The 19,857-nt window shown below is 37.6% G+C and overlaps 1 protein-coding gene across 5 annotated transcripts in view; it reads left to right on the top strand.

Annotated features, from left to right (window-relative positions):
* SLC4A4 (solute carrier family 4 member 4) overlaps window positions 1-19,857 on the top strand; it is a 351,065-nt gene that overhangs the window by 154,587 nt on the left and 176,621 nt on the right. For 4 of the 5 annotated variants that reach the window (XM_035004843.1, XM_035004842.1, XM_035004844.1 and 1 more), the window contains exon 6: window positions 4,586-4,765. In XM_035004843.1, coding sequence (XP_034860734.1) covers window positions 4,586-4,765 — 180 coding nt within the window. The remainder of the gene's footprint in view (window positions 1-4,585; window positions 4,766-19,857) is intronic. The other variant, XM_035004841.1, reaches the window with a different exon arrangement.

Below are 19,857 nucleotides of genomic sequence, written 5' to 3'. Positions count from 1 at the left end.
CATGCACTAGAAGACAGAATCTCACATTATATTGGAGCCTTGTTAGCCAATGGCCAAAGAAAGAGGTTCTGGTATTCACTAGATTTGAGAAAGGTTCATTAAGCATGTTAAGTTCTCACTTTTAGTTTCTATTACTTTTTATTATCAGTTATATCAGTTATTATCAGTTTTTCCTCTAACCACCATCTCTTCTAAAAATTGCCATTATATTTTAAAATTAGACACCACCAGGTCACTTTGAAGTACCATCACTCATTCTGGAGCTGATAATACAGAAAAACAATTCAGAGGCAAATAACACACATTAGAAGAGGAAGGAAGGGAGGGAGGGAAGGAGGGAGGAAGGAAGGAAGGAAGGAACTGACGGAGGGAGGGAGAGAGGAAGGAAAGGGATCAAATTTACAGGAGTGGAGAGAACATGTTTGAAAGAGTGTAACTGTCTGAAAAAAAAAATTTTAAAAATCCTCAAAGAATCAAAGCCTTATAGAGGGTTAAAACACATGAAGGAAAAAAAGCCCTAATTTCCTTTTAAATGACAGAAGATGGCACAGTAACTTGAAGAATTGTTGTCATTATTTATTTGGTTATGAAAAACCCTTTTCTAGCAGAGGTGAAGTGGTTGCTTTGTTCTGCATCATACTGGTAATTCGGAGTTGAGAATTATGTACAGCTAAATCTCTAAGGTGCATCTCCCCCTTCACTGCATTTTTTTATCTCCACAAAAGAGAAGAAAAAGAAATAACAGTGATTATACAAACAAACAATAGGATGGTTTTTATCTTCTGTTGCAGTGCACCTGCCCCTCCTTTCGGTGGCTGGCCTGGGAGGCAGCCTCCCTCTGCAGGTGCGGAGCCATCACCATGTGACTGCTTAAGCAGGTGCTACTTCTCACGCTTACATACAGCATTCAGCCTCATTCTTGTTCTCCTCAGGACACCTCCTTGGTTTCTTCGTGGAGAAGCCCTTTTGAATGCTAATAAAAAAATTTGTCTTGAAAGTAATTAAAGGATAAAACAACATTTTCATGGATTATTTTAATAGCTTGATTATTACTATCATCATTATAATCCTACAATTAAAGAGTGACATTCACAAATGCAGGCAAGTACATGAGAATTTTCCTGCCCTCCTAAGTTAAAAAAATTGATAAGCCATTTCAGGTATTTTATTATGATGGGAAATGGATTAGGAAAATGTAGCTCTATTTTTGGAGTTCTCATTTTTATATTTAAAGGCATTACTGAGCTGTGCATGTTGGCAGATGTGTTAGTCATGTTGTTTCTTGCTTTTAACACCTTTTATATTTTCAAAATGGCAAAGTATTTATTTTTTATAACAAAACTAATGTTCATTTCCAAATAATCCAGAAAAATAGAACACACAAAAATCAAAATCCCACCATTCACGGCTACCCTCCCAGCAGTTTTTCTGTACATCTGTTTACACATGTGAAATTTATTTTATAAATGGTATCATACTATAACACTTTAATCTGCCCTTTTTAATTTAAAAACTTAACGTGAATTTCTTTCCACGTGATTAAATACAAAATGTAAACATTTTGATGGCTGCAAAATATTTAGTAATCTATTATTGGGCATTTAAGTTGCCTTCAAGTTTTTATTTTAAAGAATAGAAGTGAACATTTTTATTAGACTTCTGTGAAATTGTTTACTTTTTTAGTATAGATTTCTAATGGTGAAATATCCAAAGAATTTGAACATATTAAAGGGTTTTGTTTATGTTATTTGCCAAAAGGCCTTCAGGAAAGGTTGTACTAGTTATTAATGTAATCGTCAGGATATGGGGTTCCCTGTGGCACCCCCCTTCACATCACTGTGGGTTGCTCATTTACATTTTGCTACTTTCATAGATTTACAAAATCTCGTAATTGGTGATATTTATATAAACTTGTTTAAATTGTTTTTGTTAGTCCGGAAGTTTAATCTTTCTTGGGCCTTGTATTTCTTTTAAAAATGTTTGTCACTTTTGGCCATTTTTTTTGTTGCGTGAACACCATTCTGTTGGTTTGCAGAAGCTCTGGATATATCAATTTTTTTTTTTTTTGTCTAAAGCTTACTTCTTTCCATAAAGAAAAATACTTTGTGGTATGAAAAAAGATGTAAACTGTGAGTCAGAAAACCGGGTTCTACTTGGGGGGTTGTGTCTCTAGTTAGGCTATAGCTGAGGGCAAGTAAACTTTTTTGTCTTTTGCCCTCTCTCTTCCGATCTGTACAACAAGAAGTTGCAAACTTGGTGTTTCCTGAGGTTTCTTTTGGTTCCATTCTCATCTACAGTTGGCACGTTCTCTCCCAATTGGTAGTGTTTGTGGGATTTTGAACACTGAAGGCTTAATTTCAGTGTAGCTGTAAAATGTTACCCCCCCCTTTCCTTGAAAGGTTTTGTAGTTCGTGCTTAAAAAAATCGCTGTAATGTGGGCCGTTTTATGGAAACTTAATGAAGGGCATAAGCCCCAGAGATGTCTTAACCTCTTCTCACTGGTGATTTCCAGGCATTAGTAGCAGAGGACCTATGTGCGGATAGGTCTGAGATTACAGGGGAAGGCAAGCATAGAGGGAGGCCCTGCCAGGAAGGGTAGATAAGGAACACTTTAATCCACAACCCTGGAATTAGAGTAGGAGCTTGATAACATGTGCCGCAGATACGCTGGGGCTGTTTGTTTATTTTTATAGTTCTTCTGTAAAATGGACCTTCCCCACTGAGCAAGACTTCAAGGGAAAGCACAGGAGTAGCACCTAATTATTTTACTATGGAACAGAGGGTTAACTGTAATTACAGGATCAGTTCTGAGAGTTTCACTGAGAAGGGTTTGTGCAGTTAAAGACACTCAGAGCTAAAGGCCACTCTCAAACCAAAACATTCCTATGGGAGAAATTCTCCCTGCCTTGTCCAAGCTCCCCACCAAGTGGCCCAGTGTTATGTGACATTTATGGCCTCTGTGTAAGATGTGTGACGGAAAATCCTGGATTCAGCCTCCTCTTGGCTTCCAGGTAGCTGCTTGTATACTATGTAAGTTGTCAGTGTCTAGCTATAGGCTGTCAGGCCAGTTCTTCGGGTGCTTCCTGTTAAGATGGTCTTCCGGGAGGTACAGTTATGCCCCAGCAGAGTCCCTGGAACATCTGTAACTTCTCTTAGGAGATGTTATTATCCTACCAGTTCCATCCCTTTTTTCATCAAACTTTTACAAGAGAAGAGCTTTTGTTCTCATCTCCCCTTTTTAAAAAAAGATTTATTTGAGAGAAAGAGCACGTGCACATGAGCAGGAGAGGGGCAGTGGGAGAGGGTGAGAATTTCAAGCAGACGCCCTGCTGAGCATGGACCCTGAGACCATGACCTGAGCTGAAATCAAGAGTCGGATGCTTAACTGACTGAGCTACCCAAGTACCCCTCTCATCTCCACTTTTGTATACTGGGAACTTTACCCAAGAGGAGAATGTTGAGATGTGCTAGATGCACTCATATACCTGAAAAGGTAGGCATGGATCCACTCATTGTTACGGTTCTATGCTGGGGACAAGAGCTCCACCTGAATACAATGAATGAGGTAATGTCCTGTCACTGCATATCTTGTGTAGGTTCTGTAATGATTCGTCCAAATCCCTATTCTGGACAGAAGAAATGTCGACCTGTCATGTGACATTAGAGAAGGATGCACCAGGCTACATGCCATACTGTTGACATGCTGACTTGTCAGAAAGAGGATTTCTTCTTTTAGAGTAAAACTTGTTCTTTAGCAGAGCCACCCATGGAGCAATTTCTGTGAAACGCAGTTATCTTTTCCAATTAAAGCCATTCTAAAAACAAGAACTAATAGAAATTATAACTTTTTTGTAGTAAGACTAAAATTTTATATTGAATTCTGGTCAGTTTATATTTTAAAATGATTAATGGAATATATTGAAAAGGCTTTTGTTGGATCCAAATAAGAAGAATAGCCTCCCTTTTTAGAAAAGATGAAGGCATAGTTTTGTAGTTTAGTCTTTCTTTCATTGGATTAATTGGTGTTCAAATAACCTGATATGGGGAACAGTATTGTTTTCCTTTCCTTTGTCCTATATTTTAAGGAAAATATATCATTACAGAAGAATTTGGGGAAATAGATCTAATGTTACTACATTAAATTCTGCATACTCTCTTCAAGTTTTTTTTTATATCATTTATATTTTTGGCACACTTGATATGATAGAGTACATGAAATTTAAAAAATTTTTTTTTTTTTGCTTAATTGAAAAAAGGTAAATTACTGACTTACTGTGTTATTCATAGAAGAATGTGATTAATGTGAATTCACTATTAACTGGTATTGAAAAAAAAGGACAAAATGATTCTTCCTCTCCAAACGTATAATTCATAGTGGAATATTTATAACTCTCTCATTAATACCAGAATCTCTGTGTCCTGAATCTTTACCCTTCATACAAAGAGGGAAGTTGGAAATTTGGGAAATACTATGTTGATAGTAAGTCTGAGGATGGTGTCCATAAAGTTGGGGTAAAAAATTAACTTTGTGATCTTGTGACTGAGTTTTGCTTTTTGTTTTTCTTTTGCTTTGTTTTTGTATCAGAGATGATTGTTGACCATCAGATTGAGACAGGCCTATTGAAACCTGACCTTAAGGATAAGGTGACCTACACTTTGCTCCGGAGGCACCGGCATCAAACCAAGAAATCTAACCTTCGATCCCTGGCTGACATTGGGAAGACAGTCTCCAGTGCAAGTAGGATGTTTACCAACCCTGATAATGGTAATGCAGGGCCAAACAGCTGCCACACTCTCTTACCTTTCTCACTCACCTTTCCTCCATCTCCCGTCATTGGTTGTTTTTACCCCTCTCCGTAGTTCTTCTTTCCTGAAGCTCATATGCCACAGCCATTTCCTAATGACACTTTTATCCAGTTGGGCAGGTTTGCAGTCCTGTTGGAAAGATTTCAGCAGTTACTAAGGCTGCAGATGCCAACATGCCTTGCTTGCTGCCGTATACATCTAGTCTGATTGACTAAGATGGTTTGGTAATATCACCATCATGAAACAACTGAAAATTTCAGATGAGTCATCAAACTTGTAGATTTTTTAGTATATCAAAGAACATGCTTTTGAGTTGGCGGTGTGTCAGAATTAGGAGGATAGACTGAGATATGAACAATGCTCTGAATTCTAGTATCATAAAGTGTTTGCTAGGTATGTGAGATGGTGTCTACTCTCTAAATCATTATTTATCCAAGTAAGGCTCAATATTAAATTTATTACTTAATAAAGTCTAGGCCTATAAAAAAAAAAGGAAAAGAATAGTCTGCTCTTTTGTTATATGATAGTGATGGTTAGATGTGAGAATAATTATTCAAGGTGGAATACTACCCTATTATATAGTAATAGGAAAGGTACTGTGTGTTATTTATACTCTGTTGCATTTAGCAGAGTTTTCTGTAAAGTATCTATCTTTTGTATCATTCTCTTTGTTTCAAATACATTTCATGGTTGTGTATAATCTGAGAAGGGAGAAGTTAATTTCCAGGAAGTATGGAAAATGAAAGCATGACGGGCAGTGTTGCTGAACATTGGGCTGGTAGAACCAGGTCTCTCTCATCCCACCTTGGTCTTTTTTAGTATTAAGAGAAATGAGTAGATAAGGGAGCATTTAATTCATTGCCTTCATCTGTACTTTCAGAATAGGGTAAAATATTTTGCCATGGGAAAGGTGGACTAAATGAATTGTATAAACTGAATTCTAACTTAGCCACTCCATTTCTGGAAATTGAGTTTTCTGACTTAATATTAAAACTAATGGTTGGGGGAAGAGAACTTACTGTTAGCAGACTTTCTCTGGTGTATTTTTTTTTTTTTTTAAAGATTTTATTTATTTATCTGAGAGAGAGAATGGGAGACAGAGAGCATGAGAGGGGGAGGATCAGAGGGAGAAGCAGACTCCCTGCTGAGCAGGGAGCCCGATGCGGGACTCAATCCCGGGACTCCAGGATCATGACCTGAGCCGAAGGCAGTCGCTTAACCAACTGAGCCACCCAGGCGCCCTGGTGTATTTTTTGAACCATTCCTTATTGTAGTATCTTAATGAGTGTCTAGTCATTAAGTAGAACCAAATGAAAAGTTTAGTTTTATTGAATGACTTATACATTGATTTAACTGCTACCATAATTTTTTTTAAAACGCAAAACAAGTTATAAATAAATAAAACAGAAGCGCTCTTTATAAAAAGCGTTCACAAAAAGAAGAATCTAATCTAGAATATTCCTAATACAATTTGATGGTTCTATCATTACCTGCCATATTGCTGCTATCTGGAAATGTTTTATTTTTTGAATATGTCTTTTGCTTCTTTCCTTCTTTTTTTCAATTGTATTTTTGAAGAGCTTAATGGCTGGAAATGATATGGGATGAACAGTGGGTTACAACTGATGTCACAAAGCGGCCCTGTTTTTAAAATTATGGCAACTAAAGTAAAAGTCTTTTATGCTTTATTTCTTATCCTCTTCCTCATTAAATGAAAAATCATGATTTGGAGATTAATTTTTTTTTTTTTTATCATGAAGTTGGTACTTATTGTTAAAGAAGCAAGAAAGTGCATTGCTTTCAAGTATTGATATATTTGCAAAGAGAAGTGGAATGACTATGGAAGAATGAGGGTGCTGTCCACCAGTCTGGTCTGAGCTTCCTTTTCATGAAGTGCAGGCAGAGTAGAAATTAAGAACAGATGGATCTTGGAGGCCAGTATTTTGTGTTTTAGGAGAAAGTATTTGGATCTGGAATACAACTGATATGTTGATATCATCCATCATTCAATCTTTTATCCTATCTTTAGATCTTTGTACTTCAGAGCAAAGTTGCAATTGCCTTTGTCATTCACCGTTCACTTGTGAAATGTTATATACGCTGGGCAGAAAGCAAATAGGGAGCACAATCAGTTCCTTTCCAGCTCTTCAGTGGATCAGCTTACACCCTGAAGCGTGGAGTATGATTAGGCCTTTTTAGACATGTTATTATTGGCCTTTGTGTTACCTAACTCCTTTTAAATATCCAGAGGCAAGATTTGACTTTGAGAGATTCTATAGTAATGACTTTCATGTACCTCTAAGGTGCGTTATTATAAATTATCAGATGACAAATTTTTGGTTTTCTAAAAGCACGTTTTCTTATTTGCAAGTTTATACAGTTAGCTTTATATATTAGGGTTTAATTACTCGATATCTTTAACAACCATGAAATGTTGTTAGAATAAATTTCTAAAACAAAGAATTACATAGTTGTGGCTACTATTTTAATAAGTGAGAATCTTATATCTATTGTTGTTGGCGCTAGATTCCAAACTGTATCCCCATGTAAAATCTAGATAAACTTCAGTTACTTTAGTCTTCTGTTATAGGCTAGAAAATAGACATTGTTTGCTTTAGTTATGATAGCAACAGTGCAATTAATAGCTGAAATTTATGGAGATACTTTAGAGTTGGGATTTTTTTTTCATTTCCCAGTGGTATGCTGGAGCTACTTCTATCCACTCATAGGAGCCAATCAGGAATTTTGCAAGCCAGTTGTTTAAACACAGCTACCATTAAAAATTAAATTATGTACACATACCATTAAATAATGATATTAAAAACAAAGGCAATTACTCAAAATTCATCATTTCCTACTTATTTTATTGCATTGTACTGGAATTTACACTCTTCATGTTGTTAACATCTATTGTGTATATATGGTGGAAATACTACAAAATGGTGTGTAGTCACCTCTTCCCAACTCTGTGTTCAGTGACATCATTTTGGTAGCTTGACCTAAGCTGTGGTGGTAGCATTTACACCGTAGAAATCAGCAAATTCAAATCAGGACCTAATTTACTGTTTTGTCACTTGTCTGTAGGCTTTAAAAAGTGATGGAGAAAATGCTAATAGTGCAGATTAAATTGAAGTGTATAGTGTCTATGGCCATTGCCTAGTCAGCTTGAGCTTTTAACAAATTACCATAGACTGGGTGGCTTAAACAACAAGTATTTATGTCTCACAGCTCTGGAGGCTGGGAAGTCCAAGATCAAGGTGCCACAGATTTAGTTCTTGGTGAGGGCCCTCTTCCTGGTTTGTAGATGGTTGCCTTTTCATTGTGTCTTCACATGCCAGAGGGAAATCTTTCATCTTTCTCCTCTCTCTTTTCATAAGGGCGTTAATCCCATTCATGGAGGCTCTGTCCTCATGACCTAATTTCCTCCCAAAGGCCCCACCTCCTACTATCACATTGGGTGGAAGGGTTAGAATTTCAACATATGAATGAATATTGGGAAGATACAAACCTTCAGTCCATAACAGCTTTTAAAATGTGAAGAGCACGAAGAATCCTGTAAATACTTGTCCAGTATTCAAAAACTATTATCCAATTTAGCAAAGGAGTCACCCACATCATTGAGGAATGAGTGAAGTCTGACATATGTCTTCATTGTTTCACTTTTGTCCTACTTGTTAACATATATGATAATGAATGTTCAACAAGGATGTTGCAACTATGTTTGGTCGCCAGTTGAAACCATAAGTTGGCTATTGCTCGAGGAGTTTGGTAAAGTTAACAAACGCATTCTATGAGAATCAACTGACTATATGCAATTTACAATAGAATATTATATATTTTATTATTACTTGTATGTGTGCTGCCTGTCCTTTATATCAATAAAATTTACTGTACACACACACACACGCACACGCTTTTTCCCTGGAGAGCTGGTTTTCTCAAACATTTAGCAGCATACCCACTAACAGCCCACCACTGTCTCTCTGTAGCTAAAGATTAACTAAAGATTAGCTAAAGATTAACTCTCATTTTTTAGGGTCCCAATGTAGCTTTGGGTTCAAGATAATTTAGTGTTTTTAAAAAAAACTGAAAAAGATTTTTATTCGTAATAAATCAGGAAAGAATCAGGCTAGCTTCCAAGATGTTCATTATTGTGAAATTACTACTTGTCTGAGACATCTGTGAGTTGTGATGGACATGTCTGCCAGGTACTAAATTTTAGGCAAGTGCTATAATTTCCCAGTATATTAATTGAGGCATTTCTATGGAGTTAGTGTTAGGTTTTCATTTCCTCTGGTGTTAGATTTTCCTTCACTCACTCTTTTTCTTACTATTATTTTAGCTTGAGCCATATGAAATTGCCATCTCATAGGTAAAATTAAGTTGACTGTCAGCAATTTCATATAGTTCTACTTAATAATTTGGTTTGAGATACTTAGATAATCTATATTATTGTAGTTTACTATGAAAGAATAACAAGTAAGTCTAGGAACATTCCTTGGTAGCATTTGAAAATCAAGTAAGATGTATTTCATTTGCTCTTTATTAGAAAGCGAAAGTAAAGTTTATACTTAATTGGTTTGTATTCAAAATATTTACTAAGATGTTTATGACAAGGTTACCTGATAACTGTTTTAAAGGATCATGGTTTGTAGAAGGATCTGATTTTTAAAAAACATCACTTACTATTTAAATGGATACTTTTGATATGTAGTATCTAAGTTTGTAAGAGATGAATGAGACCTGATTCAAGGACGAAAACCAACTAGGAACCTTAATTTGAGTACTCAGCTTGCACCACCTTTGTGGAAATTTGGGCAATGCCATTATCAATTTGTCCCTGTTTTTTTTCCCCTGGCTTCTTCATTTTTTTTACCCCTAGACTGTCATAGAAACCTGTTCCTTACTCTCCATTGTCTGTGACTATACATGCCCTTTTCTGACGTGACTTTGGTTATCCAGTTAAACCTAGACTATGAATTTCATTTTTTTCCCAATCCAATTTCATGACCCCATTTTTCTTTAGTTTTTTTTTTTCAATAAAAAGTTAGAAAGCTAATTTAGTACTTAGTTACATGTCTGTAAAACAGAGATAATGAAAATTAAATGAGATAATAATATGTAAAATGTTTAAAATGGTGACTGGCACATAGTAATCAAACAAATCACTCCACAAAGCACAATTAGGGAGGAAAAGTCTCCTACTGAGTAAGAGTGGTTTCTGGAATGATATTTGCTCTGTAGCTTATTCACTGGGAAGAGACTCATGGATTTAGTGCTGAGTTATTGCCTCTGCCCTTTGGTATTGGTAGCTAATACCGAAGGGGATATGAGAGAGGAAGAAGCCCTTTCCCATTACAGCCCCTTACGAAGAAGAGTCTTTCTCCCTCATTCATTTTACTCTTTGCTAAATGGCTGTCAGGGAAACCCTAAACCGCGCTGAGAATCCAAGACTTGCTAAAGCTGCTCCAGCAGGCAGGTGAGGTGTGGGCCAAGGTCGCAGCTCCAGAGCCAGGGCGGCTGGTTCTTGCGCCTCACCCTGCTTCCTCCATGGTTTTTTCCTGTCTACACTGTGGCCTCTCTATTGATAGGGATCCAGGCCTTGTTCCTGATTGAGCCTCTGGGTTTTATCTTCAGTTTGCCACTTTTCTCCCCCCTGTCAGATATGAGAAATGTGATCTATTTGCTCCCACCACTTACTGCCATCACTTACTTTCTCCCTGGATTTCTCTTTTCATTGTTACCTACCAGGTTGGATGCTGCTTCCCCACTAGCTCTCACACTGCTTCTTCTGACAGAAGCTCACAGCACCTTTAGATATTGAAAAAAGTATCCTCTGCTGCTGTTACTTACAGTAATAGAGACCGTGGTTAGCAACATAGAACAAACAATGGAAAGAAATCAACTTTTTCGTTAATAGTAATTCTCGGCCCCATTGAAAAGTAAGTGGGATTAGCTAGGTTCTTGTTACTTTGCATCTGATTTGAGATTAGGCGTATTCAAGCTTTTTGGTTTGGATGTTAGATCAAGCTGCCTAGATATTGGCACACAGTCGATCTGGCTGGGACCACTGCCAGGTTTGGCAGCTTTCTCAGTCCCTTTAGAAATTCTTCGCTTTTTGTCTGGGTTTTGGATTCTGGTTTTTCCCAATTGTTTCTGGCTGGGTTGTTCTACTTTGTAGCTTCCCCTTCCCTGTACCCTTGAATTCAGACCTGGTCCCTGAATCAATGGGTAAGGCAGGCATTTCTCTGACTTCCCTCAGGGGTTCTGTTCCTCTGAAGCAGGCCATCATTTTCTCCAGTTCTGAGATGGGTCAGTCAACATTTTGTTTCTCAGGCTCACATCACCTTAAAATGAGAGTCCTCTTCCCAGGTGCCTTTCTGCATACAATCAGCTCTCTCCCAAATCCAACAGCACACATCCATCTGTTTTGTTCAGGGCTCTAATTCTGCATTCATTTGCACAGCACAGATGAATGTCCTGGCCAGTACCCAGTGAATGATCAAGCTCTTCTCAGCCTCAGATTAAATGAACCAGTCCATGGAAAGTTTCTAGAAAAGTGCCTCAATATTCCTTAATAATAGTAACTTAGTAACAGTAATATTTCTAATTCATCTATCAGATACCGCTCTTATTTCCTTTCCCTTCCCTAGGCAGGTGACTGATCTTCCAGATTTATAATGTTCAGATCTTTAAATAAACAATAACATATTTTTCCAAGAGTCTTTTTCACCCAAGTGTCCATTAGTCTGTTCTGCTATTTATGGCAATGAAGAGTCAGGCTTAAGAGATACATAACACAAGTGAGTATTTCATTTTTGACATTAAAGGCCTACTTTATAATCTTCTTCTTGGAGACATGGTGCCATCTTTTCTAAAGGCTTCATACTAGTCCTGGACTAATACTTAGTAGTAGTGTGATTTTGAGCAATTTACACAATATCCTTGAGCCTAATTTTTTTGTATCTGTAAATAAAGGTAGTAGTGTCTTATTCTATTCATTCAACCAGGAGTAGATGAGATCTTTTTGTGAAAAGTATTTAAGAAGCATAATGTGAGATACCACTGTAAGGAATGGCTATTGAGGAATACTTAAAAGAGCAGATTTAATGCCTTTCACATTTAAAACCAAGGACAGAGACTCAATTCACCACTATTATTTTGTACTCTGTTATTTTTTGTGCCTCTCATTTTTTTCTCCTCCCACTACTCCATAAATGAAAACATTCTTGGAGTTTTATTTTTAAAGCAGTATTACTTTCATAATCAATTTTAGAGACGCCGAATAATACATAATGAGGTCTCACTTGTGGGCTGTATAATATTTTCAATTAGGATATAAAGATTGATCAATATGCCTGAGCAATGACAGTTGTTAGCTATTAATAAATAATATATGTATAACAGGATGTTACCATGAAATAAACATATTTTTACATTTTATTAGTTGGCAGTCCACAGTCAGGATCTCTGATGGAGTAAAGGAATGGAATGATCCTCTGTGTCATACCCTACCACCTGCGGAAAAGTGATGTACTTAAGGGGCCCTTAACTGATTTGCTCTTGCCTCCCCTGGGTAGTTGTCTTCCCAGAGATCCTTGATAGGGACACCTTTGCGAAGTCTTGTTTTCCCCAGCCTCATCTTTCTCTAAGAGCAGATAGGAGAGTAGGTATAGATCTGGGACCCCGTCCTGTCCTGTCTTTACAAAAGACAAACAGAAAAGGAGAGGGAAGGACAGGAAAACGTGAAAAAGGAGGGAAGGTGAAGAGGAGATGTGAGTACCATGGACTCCTTACCTTGTCTTCCCAAAGGAAGAAAAGGCGGGAATGAAATCCATGTCTGCCAAGAATGATTAAGTGTGCCCCATCTACTCAAGCCTAGTTTTGGTACAAATAACAAAGGGCAAAAAGGAGATCTGTTCGCCAGGTTTATGAGCCTGATATCTTAAAAATCACATTTTGAATTTAAAGTTGAGTTAAATTAGGCCACTGTTTCTGTCTTTGATATTTTCCGGCACCCTTGAGGTTGCTGAGCAGAGGAAGCGTCATTCCACCAGCGATGGTAGTGGCAGCCGCAGGGGTATCTCCTGTTAACTGAGCACTTACTATACACCAGGCATTGGCCTCCATGATGTTGCTAATGCATATATCACTATTTCTGTTTGCATATGAAAAACCTGAGCTCAGAAATGTAACATAATTTGCCCAAGCGTAAAAAGATGGCGGAACCTAGTGTGCTTAATAACAATATGCTAATTAACTACAAACAGTAATGAGCTTCCTCAGCCATAATTTATTTCCCACACATCAGTGGAATCCAGGTCTTTTACTTCATGTAATCTTGTGACGTTGAAGGGATCTGGAAGTCAATCTATGTCTAGGCAGGAATACACTCCAAACGTGGCAGTTGGATGTCTTTATTGGCTTTCCAAATGGAGATTTCTAGGCAGCGTATTTCATGCGTATACAGGTAAGATGCAGCTATACTCTTGGGTTAAACTTTTTGGCTAAATAATTGTGGAATGCACTATACATGCTCAATGACTACTTTTTTAAAAAGTTTTTATTCAAATTCCAGTTAGTTAACATACAGTATAATATTAGTTTCAGGATGACTATTTGAACATACAACATTGCAATCCTAAAAGAGTGCCAAAACTTTAACATGAGTAAAATCTATTTTTTTCTTAATAGGATTGTTAAAAACTCATTTTGAGGGAGAGATTTTGTTTGTTTGCTTTGTTTTTTTGTCTTTTGGTTTTTGTTTATTTGCATGATTCAAGTAGGGACACCCTCACTGGAATAGATTAGGATTGATGGTTGTGGACAAGTTGATCTCAAGGGTAACATGAATCATTAAAAAATCTCACTACACACACCTTTTTCTACAGTGTAGATATTGCAGACCATCCCTCTGAAATCTTTAGAGCTGTAGGTCTTTAGATCTTTCCTCATCAAGTCACAGTAATATAAACCAATTTCTACCTTGTTTATGCCTAGAGTCAGGCAAAGTGATTTGGAAGAGAATATGTAAGATCATAGCAAAGCTGTTTATTTTGAACCTTAAGTGTAGAAGAGGTACAGTGAAAGCATTATTTGGGAAAGGCATACATGATATGTCATTATCATTGTATAATTATAGAAAAGTTCGGCTCCAGATTTGGGAACAACTTTTCAAAATTGTATCTTTGAAGTAAATTTGTGAAGAGAAAAAACAACGCAACATGAAAGGGTTATGGAGTTTGTATCTCTTCCTGCACAGAAGTACACAGAGGGTCCAACAAATCAAAATGTTGGAATTTGCCAACATAAGTCATGGATGCGGTGAGCCTCCCAGTTTTCATGAGAGTAAGCAGCCAGATGGCTCCAGTCGGCTTTGCTAAAACACAGGTGCCAAGTCTCTATGGGCAGTTTCACTTTTCATGCCTGTCTTTGGAGCCAGGTTCTTTGCTGGTGTGTGCCAGGCTCCATTCCACCGTCCCCTTGATGGTGCTGCTCAGCATCAGTGGAGGCTGTAGATGCAAAAAGGACTTTCCAGCTTTAGCTCCCCACAAATAACACACTGACGTCGTGGGAGGAGTCGTGGAGAGAGAAGCTGTTGGGGAAGGTTAGTGATCAGCACCTGAGTTTCAGAGCAGCTAGCTCCCTCTTGTACTCACTTGAGGGGCAAGCCCTGGTATCAGGGATAAAATTTTGGGTAGCTTCACACTGCTCAGAAGCTGAAGTACGTGAACGTTCTTGGGAGTTAACTTTGCACTCGACCGAATTTCAGTCGGTCCTCACTCAGGCCTAGGTAAACAGCTGTGGTTGTCCCCCACCTCTCGTTTCCTTCAGCTAAGTCGGCTGGAATATTGGCTCTTGAAGCAGATCACTCAGTTGTCAAAAGGAATAGGAGGTGAGACTTGGTCAGTGTGATAATATATGTTTCTAATTGCCTCCTTCTTGACAAAAGCAATTTTGGAATGATCTCGACTGATTCATTTCCCTTTTTTCATTTTTCTTAGTGCAATAAAAACTTGCAAAAAAGTTCAGTTATGGGAAACAATTAAAAATTCAGATTGCAAAGAGAAGACATCAGATTTGCCTCAAACAGGTGCGGGCACAGATGGCCTGCTCACAAGTCCTGGCTTTATTTACAGCTTTTAAACACAGACAGATAAATTGACAAAAATGTTTCTAGATTTTATAATGTGCCGAATGCCCAAATTTGGCCATAAACTTACATTAACTTGTAAATGATTCCATTCAAAACTTGACCTCCCAAGTCACCAGTAGCCTTAAAAAGACTATTTGTCTGCCCTGTTATTTGCACACTTGTGTGACTAGATTATCTAATCTTTGCTTTTGGTTGGATAGGCTTTGTTGCCTTGATTATTTACTATCTCTCATATTAAAATTCTCTTAAATCAAATTGTATGTAGTCTGATGGTTAGATAGTTCCTATCTCATTGTTCCTTGAAGGACAATTATGCTGCCTATTTCTTGGTAGCCTTGGACTGAGGTATTTGATGAGAATAGCAGAATAGATGACATGAAGCCCAAATGAAATTATCCTGAAGCAGAAGTTCGTGGTGCTCTCCAGCTGATGAAAAATATCTAGAGGAATCATACTATGCATTTAGCTTGCATCGTTAATCTGTCTTTGATTTGGTCCAAGATTTGGCATGGGTGCACTGAATATTAAAATTATAGTGAAGTAACTATTAAAGGGCACCAGAAATTGAGGACTAACACGCATTTCTGAATTGGTTCATATTAAGGCATCGATTCATCTATATCCCGGTCTCATATTTCTGAAGGGCTGAAAAACAGAGGCAAAGGAAATTGAAAAACAGTTCTATGTTCATCAAGGAAAATATTTCAGAAGTGGAAGTATGAAATGTTGCTTTCTGCATTTCTGTACAAGATCCGTGGAAGGGTCTGTAAGGTAGATCATAAGAAAGCTCCTTACTAATACAACCCCCTGCCCCCTGTGCTTTACCGAACTGTGTGTAGCTTCCCTCTGTGTGTGCTTATGTGGTGCAAAATTATTAACAGTCTTGATCTTACATCTTAAGATTAGTGCTCGTTATGTAAATCTTTTTTCTGGATACAATCCATGTTTTGTGTATTAGAACTGCAGGGCGGATCATTCACTGGTACTTGGGGAACTATAATGATTGAATGTACTTTTTACAAAGCCTTTTCATTCTGTGTTGGGATTTGTTCCATCTAAGGGTCATGGGAGGGGGTATGTGTGTCAATGTAATATGTCATTGTTCTTCTTTAACTCGCTTGTGTGATTTGCTTTAGTATTTTTTTCTTCTTAATTAATGCTTCCATCCTCATCCTTGCTGTGGCTGCTCATGTGTCCTCCTCCTCCTGTCTTCTGCTTCTGACACTAAAGCCCGCAGCCCGCTTGAGAACTCAGTGCCCTGCCTAGCAACCCGCACCCTGGACGATGACCCCCGAGTGCGGCGCACTCCCAGCGTGGGATGGCTAAGTAAGTCCATGGCTGGGGAGGGTAAGGATGGTGGCAATGGTGGGGAGTGGGAGGGTGTGAAGGTTGGGCTCACGGTCGCTGAGTGGAGGGCATCCTCAAGAATATCTGAATGGATGAGCCTTACAGATTCCTACAATTACTGATTTATCCCTTCTACCACCCGAGAGTACAGTACTAATGTCTTCTGTGGGTGATCTGCCATCTTGAATTCAAGCTGAGTGCCTTGAAAGGCAGCGGAAAGAGTTCCAGACTCAGGGTGACGCTCGGCACGGGCATTGCTCCCTTCATGGAACGCTGCTTGGAGCCTTGGTTTCTTGATGGGGATGAGGGGTCATGATGCTGGGCCTTCTTCCTTCAGAGGGTTGTGAGGAAGATCGAAAGCATTCAAGTGCTGGGTAAGAGGACAAACTTACTGGGTTAATGGTCTAAGAAAAAAACTCCAAATTCCTTTTATGGATAAGAAAGGCAGTAGGTGCCGTGGATGTAAGATAGAATCTTCCTTTTTTTTTTTTTAAATTAAATAAAGAGCTTGTTAAAGAGACAGGATTTATTTTACCTAAAACCAAAAGAGAAAAGAACATGCACAGAAAACTACATGGACTTTTTCCAAATTCGATTATGTGTGATATAAATTTCTTTTAGTTGTCAAGAAGCCCATCCAGAGTGACATCATTAGGCGTTTAACTGTTTCTTATCACCTTTCTTATAATAAACCCATTGATTTATGCTTTTTACCCATTTAGCACGAGAAAATTTCATTTTGCTGGGAAGATGAGATGTCTTTCTCATATGACTTAATGAGGGAAGTTTTTAGTTCGTCTTAGAATAGTGTTTGTTGCACTACATACTTCCAGGGCTTTTCTTGGAGTAAATTCGATGTTTTTGGAAACTGTTTTAATAATTTCTGTGTCCCATAGAGATACAAATGTATGTGCTGCACTTTAGTGCGTGCTAGGCACTGTGCTAGGCAGGGTGTGTTTAGAGATAAGTAAGTAAGTCCCTATCCTCAGGGGACTGCCTTTCTAACGACGGAGGCAAGACACAATGGGTAAAATTGTATAAAATGCTAAGTGAAATGACTGAAAATCACATACACACACTTAAGATTATGAGAACATTTGCTTGGCCAGAGAAGTTGTGATGGTAGAAGAGGCTTTTGGAGGAGATGATTTTAGGGCTAAATCTTAAAGGAAAAGTAGGAGTTTGGTGATAGAATAATAGAGTGAAGGGACCCTTATTGAACTCATAACTTTGTAATGATTTCTGCTACATTGTAAGAAGCTTGAATATTTTTTTCCTTGAAAAAATAATAAAAGTTGCTAACATTAGCTTATCACTTTTCAGTAATAAACCCTGGGCTAAGTACTCTATGTGATACCATTTAATTTTCTGAACAATCCTGTGAAGTGGCTATTGTTATCCATTATCTTACAGATGAAGACATGGGCCTTAGAGAGGTTAAGTAACTTGCCTAAATCACACAGATTCCAAGTGTCTAGGACAGGTGTTGAACTTCCTCATATGATAGTTTCATGAGTAATATCTCATTGAATTTAAAGTATAGGAAATTCACATGATTATAACGCCAAAAAGATACACTGACTCTACTATTGATGCTCTAACACTCACATGATTTTCTCTACAAGTATCATGCATTCATTCCTTCTAATAAATTTTTTTGTCAGTGATGCCTCTTGGGGAAAAATAAATTCAGGTATTATCATTGGGTTTTGGAGTCAGGCAGAATTGGGTTTGAATCCTTGCTGGCTTCCTGACTTTGGACGAGTTACTTCTCTACTGTAAATTTGGGTTTCTCAACGATAAAATTGGTTTAATCTTACCAACATAGGATTGTTGTGAGAATTAAATTAGGAATATATAAAGTGTTTATCATATTTCACAGCACTCGATAAATCCAACATTACTATTATTAGTAAAGTGCTAATAGGAATTGCTCAAGAAATTGTAGCCATTTTTATCCTCTGAAACCATGTCAGGCATCTAGACATTGAAATATTACGTGGATAAAGCATCAAGGAAATTGACCAAAATGTTCAGTTTGTCGATGATGGAAATACATCAACCAGTTGGAAATCAACCTTAGACCACATCCTGGGCCAATCCTTCTAAGAAAACACATTTTAGTCATGAGAGAGGATTCTTCTTATTGTCTATTTATATGATATATTCTCTCCTTAAATAAACAGCTTTGATTCGTAATCTCAATCACCCTCCCAGGACTCCCTGTTACCTACCACATCAATTCAATAAATTTAATATACACATATAGATGGTCTGCAACTTACGATGGTTCCACTTACCATTTTTCTACTTTATGATGGTGTGAAAGCAATACACATTTAGTAGAAACTGTACTTTGAATTTTGAATTTAGATCTTTTTCCCTGGCTGGTGATATATGGCACGATACTCTTTCATGACGCTGGTCAGTGGCAATGAGCCACAACCCCTTTCAGCCATGCAATCACGAGGTAAACAACCAACGCACTTTATAACCATTCTGTACCCATAAACCATTCTGTTTTGTTTTTTACTTCCAGTACAGTGTGAAATAAATTATATGATATTCACCATTTTATTAAAAAGAGGCTTTGTGTTAGATGAGTTTGTCCACCTGTAGGCTAATGTAAGTGTTCTAAGCACATTTAAGGTAGGCTAGGCTAAGTGTGATGTTCAGTAATTTGGGTGTATTAAATGTACTTTGACTTACCATATTTTCCATTTATGATGGGTTTATCAAGATATAACCCCATTGTAAGTTGAGGAAGATCCGTAATAAATAATGAAGATGTGCAAAGTGATATTAAATCCTGCTGGTTCTACCTACCTATCCAACTTCCATTTTCATGTCTTCTCAGTATGGACCTCTAGTCTAATCAGCTTATCCTTTTTCTTCTGGCTTATATCACGGTCAGTTTTACTTCCATGCTTTAGTTGATTCCTCTGCCCTTTGAGGAATGCCTTTTCAAGTATGCCTATCCAAAACTATTTAGTAGGGCCCAAATGAAGTTCATCTCCTTTATAAAATGGTTCTCATAGACCCAGAAGATCTTAAAATTTCATAGCTCCTATTATCTGTGTCTCACGATTGGAAGATTTATAGTGTATTGTTTTATGTTGTCCTTTGGTGTTTCATTATTTGTATTTTTCGTTTGAACTATGTAGAAAACCTCCTTTAGGGCAGGGGGTGTAAGTCATGCTTTTGTGTCTCCTCCAGTGCAGTGTAGATACTTGAAACATGGGAGTTGTTCAGTAAACTTTGATCAATCCTTGGTACTCCCATCATTTCACTTAATGCAACCAATAGCCCAGTTTTCACCAAGGCCCATCTTGGCCATAATAAACTATGAACCGGAAGTAAGTATTGTATACCTGCAAAAACTCTTTACCCATATTTCTACTTATCCAGGACTGATGAATTTGGTTATTAGTTTGTTGTAATAGTTAACATGGAATTATTTTTCACAAACACTGTCAAGAATATCAGGTAAAGAACAGGTTTCTGAACAAGGTTCCATAATCTAATCTTTCAGCCTTAGCAAGGTATTT

Source organism: Mirounga leonina, unplaced genomic scaffold (genome assembly GCF_011800145.1).
Source record: "Mirounga leonina isolate KUSES-001 unplaced genomic scaffold, KU_Mleo_1.0 Mir_129, whole genome shotgun sequence".
Lineage (NCBI taxonomy): Eukaryota > Metazoa > Chordata > Mammalia > Carnivora > Phocidae > Mirounga > Mirounga leonina.
The sequence above is the reverse complement of the archived record's forward strand: the minus strand, read 5'-3'. Positions and strand labels throughout refer to the sequence as shown.